The 10360-nt window shown below is 39.7% G+C and overlaps 1 protein-coding gene across 1 annotated transcript; it reads right to left on the bottom strand.

Moving 5' to 3' along the window:
* Window positions 1-636: 636 nt before the first annotated feature.
* On the bottom strand, window positions 637-2857 carry LOC122065217 (polygalacturonase-like; the record flags this gene model as incomplete). Its single annotated transcript, XM_042629032.1, has 4 exons — window positions 637-863; window positions 1332-1558; window positions 1807-2096; window positions 2423-2857. Coding segments are annotated over 4 exons (1179 nt in total), but the record flags the coding sequence as incomplete, so codon positions are not given.
* Window positions 2858-10360: the final 7503 nt, after the last annotated feature.

Genomic DNA, 10360 nt, shown 5'->3' with positions numbered 1-10360 from the left:
TAGGAAAGTGAATATGAGAAACGTTCTAGCTATGGAAACTCCATGTATTGACCATATCCTGGGGAATATGGCGAGATATCCTTCCCTCTAGAGAAGATTTGATATTCCGTTGAGAGTCGTTTCCAAACTAGGATTAGTCCATAGAGGAACGTCTCTAGAGGCAAGGATATCTTGCCATATCCCCCTGGATATGACCAATACGTGGAGTTCCCATAGCTGAAACGTATCCCATTTTAACTTTCCTATTAGAACTCTTACTATATTCATACTCTTACAAGCGTTACGAAGCTACCAAAGCGGAAGTCTCGCCCGATGCTTGATATCTTCAGCTATAAATACCTTTGTAAACCTCTTCCCAAGGGATCAACCTTTTTCCATTCTTACTAGAATTATCTATTTGCAAAGAGATCTAACTTAGGCATCAGAGATTCCCCCACCAGATCAGCCTGGTGCTCACTCTCTTATGTATGTTCCTCTGTGTAGGGTGCAAAAGTAGCCTAGGAAGATTTCTCGCCACAACAATTATTATATTGGTGTTTCTTTACATTCATAAACTAGGGTGACGTGAAGAATTAAAATTCCTTCATCAATATTGGAGAAAATGAATGAAAATACATTGTAAGAAAAGAATTGGTTTTACAAACAGTTTCCTGACATAGTCGATCTGGTGGCAGTTCCACCAGCATTGTTACAAGATGTCTCTGCTGGCCTATTCATATACGTAAGCCTAACTCCTTTTAATTTGATCCCACTACATGGATTTGTAGAGCTGTAGTCAAATTTGACGGCCACTTGTATCGCAGATGTTCCCCGGATATCTTTATATGTCACTTGACTTGCCTTCACCTCTGAACTTTGTACACATAAAAGGAATAATAATAAATCATATAGGCTTTGGAAAAATTGAGCAGAAATGATAAGGGGAAGCAAGTAATTTCTTCCATTTAATGGGGAAGCGGGGGTTAGGGTAATATATATGTATTGACATGTGTGTTGCCGATGTAGGATTAGTATTTTCATTATTCACGTGAAATCCCAACAATTTTCCTCTCAACACAGGAGCCATCGAGATCTTCTCAGAGTTCATCCTTGAAGGCACATCGGGTTCTCCCTAGCTTTGTAAGAATCTTTTCCATTAAGAAGAGGTGTAGTAGAAGTACTTATAAGTCTTCACATCGAGCCACCAATTTCAAATGTGGGATTATTACTTTTGTCATCTACATGAAACCCCAAGAAGGATGGGGGTTTTTTTTTTTTGAGGGGGGGGGGTGTGGGAAAGTGGCTGATCATTAAAGTAGGGGAATGAAGAAAAGGACGTATCATCTATATCTGGTTAGGGCAACCATAATAGTCTGGGCAACACTTCTGATCAATTATGATTGGATTTTGAACATTCTTCATGATAATGTTAGTGTATGTAACACCTCTCACGAACCCGTAGCTCGGTTTCGCCCATGATTTGATCCGTACGCCGTTCTCCGTCTTTGTGAAAATGGAATTCTTTACAGTTACGTTCTGTACTCCTTGTTCATACATATCCTTACCCAGACTCCCAATGCTACTGCACCAATATTTTCGGTATTTATATGTTGGAGTCCCATAGAAAGAGCTACCTACCAGCTCAGTGTGTGTTAATTTCATAATTATATATAGATATAAAAATTTCCTTCACTTGTGGTTGAATGATGAGACATCCAAATATGACCCTCATCATTCCTCACGTCTTTCTCTCCCCTATTGTACTTGGTCACGATGGTCCATGTGAATTAAGAAAACTTGATCATATATATAGTTCAGCTTAATTACCTGACTCCATGCCCTGGTCCACATCTAAGGTTCTGAATCCAGAGATTTGTAGAACCAGGACCAATGGATATACAATCATCACCTGTCTTTATGGTAGAGGCGACGATGGTGATACCCGTTGAGTATTGCACTTGTATGCCGTCTGTGTTGGGACTCTTGGCTGGAGCTGTGATCTTAACTCCTTGTACGAGCGCATTGGTGCATCCGTCAAATACGATGTGCGACACCTGGCTGTTGATTGAATTTAATCCTTTGATCACAGTGTTCCTTCCATAATTGAAGGTCAATGACTGCATAAACACACAACTAACATGTTAGTGCGACACACACAATCACAACAATCACGACACCAAGCTAATTGGACCCTCTTTATATGGGTACGTAAAAGCTGGGTTGACCTAGTTACATTGGCTCAGCTTAGCAAAACACACAGTTATTCAGCTCATGGGATCTGTTGCTGCACAATTGATTGTAGTTTATAGAAGAAGAAGAAGATGATGATGATGATATGGATATGGTAGTTAAATAAAGTGGAAGAGTTATAAATGGTCCCCGAACCTACTATATGGATTCGGATCCCACTACATATATGGCGGCTTTAGTTCACGTCACATACCCGTGCTCCGGCGGGGCTACTTTTTCCGGCAGTCTTGCAAGCCCAGTAGGCATGCCCCTGAGCGTCAATGGTGCCACCGAAGATAATCAAACCGATGACCTTATTGAACAAAAGCCAGTTGCCAGAATTGCCAAGGGCATGACAATCTGTAGGGGCAACAAGAGTAGCTCCAGACATCAATGTGGAGATTCTGCTCTTGCATGGTCCTCCAAAGATTGCAGGTTTCATCAAGTACCTCCCACTGGGAACGTAAATGGTGACGGGTTTGGCCGAGTTGCATGCTGAAGCCCATGCCCTTAGGAATGCCTGCGTCTCATCGGTTTGGCCGTCTGGTTTGGCGCCGAAGCTGACCACGTTGTTGGCTGCTTGTGATGATGGAAGAATGCATATGATGAGAAGGGAGAGAACACTAGTCAGTAGCTTAGAAATTCCAATTCAAATGCAAATACACATCCACATACAGAGGGGAGAGAGTGACTTTGAAACTTGTTCAGGGCATTGTGTTTGTGCCTACCAATATATATATATATATATATGATGAAGTATATACCTTTGGACTCTTGGGAGGAGTGGCAGAAGAGTGTAAGACCACGTTTGTGCCCGAGTTATGTTGGAAATACCATCTTAAAACTTAGATCTAGGTGGTTACCCCTAGTTTAAGATATCTCAAATTATGAATTGTCTACCCCGCTCCATGTCGACGAGATCGGCAAGTGAGGCGACCACAAGTTCTAATGTGCTCAATTATGATGAACAAACCACAAGAATAGACCAACAACTCCAAAGCTGGAATATGCAAAAAATCTCAAGAAATGACATCTATGATCGAGACTGGTTTGGCCTCGAGATTGTCAAAACCATAGAACAAACTATCAATTTCACCCCTCAAACACAAGAAATCCAACTTTTTGATCCAAATACCTTACAAGAATTATACAAAGATCACAAATTTAATTATGTCCATATTGGTTTAGTCCAAGTGGCCATCAAACGACTCCACCGAGAAGGTCTTAACACCTCTATGTCGTTAGCCCTTCAAGACTAACGTTTTCTTGAATTCAATGATTCCCTTCTACGAGCCAATGAAACTAGCCTTTGTTATGGACCCATCCATTGCAATGTTTACCCAAATATGTCCATAGCCCTTGAGGACCCAAACATTTTACATTCACTCAAACTCAACCTCAAAACCCATGGATACAAATTAATGCATAGAACCATCCCAATTTCCATCATCCACCGCATCAAATATAAAGCCATGAAGTCAGTTTAACCCCATGCCCGTAGGACCTCACCTAAGGGACAAACCCATTACCTTGAAACTGATTGCATTCAGGGTCAAATAGTCTACCCAAAACTTTGTCAGTGGAAAGATATCACTTTCCCTGAGGAATGGCAGCTGCAAACGACTGCAATTCCCCCTCAAATCTCTAACACTAGCATCCGTTCTATCTCCCAGGATTCTGACGGACTAGTTTCCATTCGGTTTAACCGACAAATACCCTTGGTTGCTTACCAAAGTAGTTCCAGAAGATCATGTTCTGATGCATCGACTTCTTCTGACATAAGAAAATGGTTTTCCCAAACTAGGACCCCACCTGTCCCTAACCTTGCTGGGGTACAAACCAATCAAAACATTGCCCAGGGAACTTACGAAACTACATTCCCTGACTCTACCTCATCTGAGGTTCCTGATCAACAATCGCCCACACATTCCAAGGTTGCTGCTCCGCCTCCTCGTGATCCTAAGAATCCTGGAGTTTACATAATCCAAACTACCACAAATTACCAAATTGATAAACCTCTACTCAGAGCTGATTTTGAGTCACCCAAAAATAAACAAAAACGTGATTGGTTCTTACAAACTTTCAACCTTGAACAACAAGCACAAATCCGAACAAACTGGTATGATTTTATGACGAATCTTAAAACAAATGTTTTCTTTTTTACATATTTTGATATTTATGCCCAAGATAATCATATCCACTATCCCTGGCATAATCAGGTATGTACCCAAACGGCTTCCCACAAATCTTGGACCCTATGTGTAGGTCCAACTACCACTGCTATCCACCCTCCGATGGAAAGTATCAAACGTAACTACAAAAATAATGAAATAACTGCCTCCCCGTTCAAAGTTGCTGATAAAGATGACCCAAACAAAAGACAAATTGAACAATTAAACTTCACAAACTTAAGTCTCCAAACCATAGGGAATCAACTATCCAGGGTTGAGAACTTAGTCCAACCTAGACCAATAGCCTCTTTGTCAATGACACCGTCTCCGGTTCCAACTTCTGTTCCTTTATTCAAACCTTATAATATTTCCCAAAAACAACAACTTGCTCTTAACAAATCATTTGTCTTAGACCAAATCAATCAACGTCATACTATTCTGAATGCTGCTAGAGCACATTTAGAAACAGATGATCCACAAACACCAGTCCAAAACCAACCCTCAGCTGAACCTTCGGCTGAATCTAACAGCAGAGGTGTTCGCACCATTATAGGATGTTCTTCGAACTCTTCCTCGAGTTCTAAAGAAGAAGACTTTCCCCAAATTAACCAAATTGGTCAAAGTTCAACCCAACATCCGGTCTTCCCTGACCTCCAAATTGAAGCTAGAGGAACTGCTCCTCATGCTTCATACCAAAGTGGTATCATCTATGAGTGGAACATAGATGGTCTATTTGAACATAATCTCATGAACAAACTTCAAGAAATGACCATGGTTAGCAACACACATCGTATCAAAAATACACCTGATAGTGCTATGGCTACCTTACTTGTTTCTGGCTTTACTGGCCAACTCAAAGGTTGGTGGGATTATGTCCTGACCGATGTCCAAAAAACTGAAATTTTAATGGCTGTCCAAATAACGCCCGAAGGATCCCCCCTTCTTGATGGTGAAGGTATTCCTATTGAGGATGCTGTAAATACCCCTATTTTAAGCATTGCTAATTAATTTTTAGGAAACCCTTCTCGTCTCAAAGATAGAACAACCGAACAATTGTCAAATCTTCGGTGTAAGAAATTACATGATTTCAAATGGTACAAAGATACCTTCTTAACCAGACCTAACGCAAACCTTCCCTGTTGGAAAGAAAAATTCCTTATAGGATTACCAACTTTGTTTTCTGAAAAAATTAGATAATGCCTTATGAAAGAAAATGATGGGATCATTCCCTATGATCAAATGTCCTATGGCCAAATCATTAGTCTAATCCATGAAGAGGGTCTCGCCCTTTGTACTGATATTAGATTAAAGAAACAAATCCATAAGGAAAACAAATTTTACAAACGGGAATTAGGAGGATTCTGCGAACAGTTTGGTTTTCCTCCCCTTAGACCTCCAACGAAACATAAACACAAGTCTTCTCGCAAATATTATAAAAATTTTCACAAGTCCAAGAAGTATGTGTCTCACAGACCATTCACAACCCCTGAGTTTTATCATAAAACTCCTCCAAAACCAAAGTATAACAAATATAGAAAGCCTTTCAAGGCACCTAAAAATTTTAAAGATTCAAAAGCTGACAAATCCTCTCAAGGATGTTTCCGATGTGGCAAACCTGGCCATATCGCCAAATTCTGCAGTCTCAAATAAAATTAATTCCCTACAAATCTCCGAACAAGGCAAAACCCAAATTCTTGCCTTATTTCAAGAAACCTCTTCATCTTCTTCTGAAGGTGAAGATTACAAACTTAATCAAATCCAAGCTTCTGAACATTCTTCTTCCAGCTCATCTAATAATGAGAATTTTCAGGCCTGTGCTTGTGATTCATGCATTATTGGTCTTAGCTGCGAAGACTATGTTCCCAAGTCTGTCTGGATGTTCCGTCATGACCAAATTCAAATATTTTCGATTACATCGATAGTTTGGCAGACCCTGCACAAAAGAAGGCCTACCTCGAACACCTCAGAAACAATGTTTCCACCCAAAATTCTCCTCAACCTTACAATCTCCACTAAATTATGCAAAAATTCGATAAAATATCAAAACCTCTTATTCCTGACCATTCTGGTCGAATCAAATCTCTTGAAACCACCACTGCAACTTTGCAGTATGAGATAAAACATATCAAACAACAATTAGCCTTCTTAAATCGACAACAAAACCAACAAGCTTCAACTTCAAACAGTGAACCATTAACAAATCCTTTTGCAAATCAAGAACTCACTGAACCAAACCCTACTACCCCTGGTTTTGTGTCTACCATTGCGTGTCAAAATTGGTATATTCACATAACCTTAGTAATTAATGCCTCATTCAAATTCTCTGCAATTGCCTTAGTTGATTCAGGAGCTAATGCCAACTGTATCAACGAAGGAGCCATTCCAACCCAGTTCTATGAACGAACTACCCAATGCCTTAACACGGCTAATGGATCTGGGTTGAATGTCTAATATAAACTTTCAAATACCCATGTCTGCAACCAAGACCTCTGCCTACCCCAAACCTTCATCCTCGCAAAAGGCCTTGACCAAACCATAATCCTTGGCCAACCATTCTTAGAAAAAATAAAACCTTTCAAAATTACCCAAGATGGTATTACAACAAAATTCCAAGGTCAAAAAATTGCATTCCCCTTTCTACAGGCTCAAAACTCTACAAACCAAAGCCTTAACAAAATTAAACAAATAAATTTTCTTAAAACAGAACTCCTTCACCAACGGATTTCTGACCAACTTAAAAATCTAAAAACCATCCATCAGATTAATCAAATTAAATCCAAATTCGAGCCCAACCTTTGTTCTGACTTCCCTGATGCCTTTTAGCATTGTAAACAACATATGGTTTCCCTTCCATACGCTTCAGGATTTTCAGATCTTCAAATACCAACCAAAGCTCGACCAGCCCAGATGAACCAAACTCTTCTTGAAACATGCAAAGAAGAAATTAATGACCTTCTGGCTAAAAAACTCATCCGGCCTAGTACTTCTCCTTGGAGTTGTACAGCCTTTTACGTTAATAAGGCCGCCGAAATAGAACGAGGAACTCCCAGGTTAGTTGTCAATTACAAACCATTAAATGATGCTCTTCAATGGGTCCGGTACCCAACTCCAAATCAAAAGGACCTCTTACAAAGAATTTACCAAGAAAAAATCTTTTCAAAATTTGATAGAAAATCTGTTTTTTGGTAAATCCAGATTCATGAGAAAGACAGATACAAAACTGCCTTCACAACCCCCTTTGGCCTATATGAATGGAATGTAATGCCATTCGGCGTAAAGAATGCTCCAAGTGAATTTCAAAAGATTATGAATGACATTTTCAATTCTTATGGACAATTCACTATTGTGATGATGTTCTTGTCTTTTCAAATTCAATTGAACAACACTTTAAACATTTAAGAATATTTTACCAAATTATCAAATCAAATGGTTAGTCCTTTCTAAAAGAAAAATGGAATTTTTTCTCACCAAAGTCAGATTCCTTGGACAGTTGATTGAAAAGGGTACTCTTACACCCATTGGTCGTGCCATTACTTTTGGTGAAAAATTCCCTGATCAAATTCTCGATAAAACCCAACTACAAAGATTTTTAGGAAGTTTAAATTACATTCGTGATTTTCATCCCCAAATCAGCAAAATAGCCGAACCCTTATACCTTCGGCTTAAAAAGAAACCAACACCCTGGTCTACGGCCCAAACCTCAGCTGTACAAGCTATTAAAAAATTAGTCAAAGAAATCCCCTGTTTATTCATCCCTAACCCTGAGGCTTTTAAGATAGTCGAAACCGACGCCTCAGATATTGGGTACGGAGGAATTCTCAAACAGAAACTTCCAAATGATAATAAAGAACAATTAGACCAATTTACTTCTGGTATCTGGAATTCTGCCCAGAAGAATTACAGTACCATCAAAAAAGAAATTTTATCAATTGTTCTTTGCATACAAAAATTTCAAAATACATTATTAAATAAATCATTTTTAGTTCGTGTTAATTGCAGCGCAGCTAAATATGTTTTGCAAATTGATGTTTCAAATCTTACATCAAAACAAATCTTTGCCAGATGGCAAGCTTTACTATCAATTTTTGAATTTCAAATAGAATATATTAAAGGAGAATCCAATTCTGTCCTTGACTTTCTTACCCATGAATTCTTACAGGGACAGACTCTTCAAATCAACCTTATCAGGATGGCTCCCCCTAAGGAGTCCACATCCTCAAATTCCATTGTCAAAACCAAATCCAGCTATGGTGCCTCTGCTGCACCATCAAACCAAATAGTTACTAGAAGCCAATCCCAGTTGGCCTCCGCAAATAAGCCTTGCACCCATGCTGTGGTCATATCCTCAGCTGCTTGTCCCCTCCAAACTACAAACAAGGCAAGCTCCAACCTACAAACCACTAAAGCCAAGCCCTTCCAAATAGCCCAAGGTTCCAAAACCAAAAGCCAATATCATGAACAACCATACAAAGAGGATCTTTTTACCATCGAAGAACCCCTCTTCAAATTTGCAGACTCACCCATTAACTTGGTGCAACAAATTTTCTACAAAGGATGACACCATCATTCAACCTCCAGTAAAAACACAAGAATTCTATGAATACATTCTCGTAGAAACTGATTCTATCAGGTTCAAACTCAATTATGACAAAAATGATCAAACTTTGGTTACACACACAACTGTAACCATCTGCAAAATTCTCACTCTCCAGGATTGGGGCAGTCATCCCCTAAATACAAGAATTTTTTCAAATACCTTCAGCCCACAAACTTTTACATATTTTGATTACCAGGAAGCCTGGTTCTAAGCCTTTTGCTTTCAGAACAGAATTAACCGCCATTCCTGGTTCTTTTTTTTTGAATACAGATTCAATAACCAAACTCCCCTCTGGTTTCCAAAATGATGGGATCAATACGGTCCTATGATCGAAATCCTCCCACCATAGATACAAGATTCTTTCCAAATATTTTGCCAAAATTCAAATACAAGCCCTCACCAACCTGACCTCCTTCGGTTCTTTCTCCACTGCCGTTTGGCATGGATACTTTTCTGGGAATACCAAATATATGATTTTCAGACACCCGACTAGATCGCTCCAGTCCTTTGTCGGACCTTGAACGTCAAATGGTGGGACAACTGTGACGTCTCCAAATGTGAAAAATTTTCACTCATCAAAAGCCTCACAGGTCTTAAACCTGTTCCAACAATTCAAAGCACATCAAAATCAAGTATCAAAAGTGAGAAGGAAGCCCTCCTTGCCAGATTGGCTGAGCTCGGGTCCGACTCAGACAATAAAGGCTCTAGTGACGGTGCTTACAGCCTCAACTCCCTCAAAGGATCTATGCCAGCCCATGAACAATGCTATGGCCAAGATCCATATGAAGATGTCCCTATCTATGAACCCGCCAGCTTTAAGGCATCTTCCTCAAGCAAATTCAAAGAAGTCACCTCCCGGAGATCTCGACGGGCTACAAAATCAAAGTCTTCATCGACCAAACCATAGTTTGTTCCTTAACGTCTGCTAGGACGAAAATAAACTAGCTGACCGGTGTAGTCGTAAAATACACCTAGTCAAATTACCTCGGACAACCTATTAAGGAAAGGAGGTACTGTTACTATCCCAGGTTAAAGGACAGTCCGGCCAAAATCTGGCTCAAACAAATAGGATACAAACCTCTTGATCAAACCAATACGGAGAACAGTGTCCCTGACACGTGGAATGCCATGGTAAGATCATTGAAGATTCCAAATCAATTGTCGACAACAACTCTCTCAAAGATTCTAAATCATTTGTCGACAGCAACTCCAACTTTCGGTGCCAACAGTGCCCAAATAGTGTCCCAAATTTAATTGACAGTGCCAAATAAAATTAGGCACTATTCTAAATTCTGTACTGTACCAAATGAAACCCGAATCCACCAAAAACTCACATGTAATTCAAATGAGCCTCCTTGAATTATAAAAGGAGCATCACCCCATT

Source organism: Macadamia integrifolia, unplaced genomic scaffold, assembly GCF_013358625.1.
Source record: "Macadamia integrifolia cultivar HAES 741 unplaced genomic scaffold, SCU_Mint_v3 scaffold1926, whole genome shotgun sequence".
NCBI lineage: Eukaryota > Viridiplantae > Streptophyta > Magnoliopsida > Proteales > Proteaceae > Macadamia > Macadamia integrifolia.
This window is presented reverse-complemented; position numbering and strand designations above follow the sequence as displayed.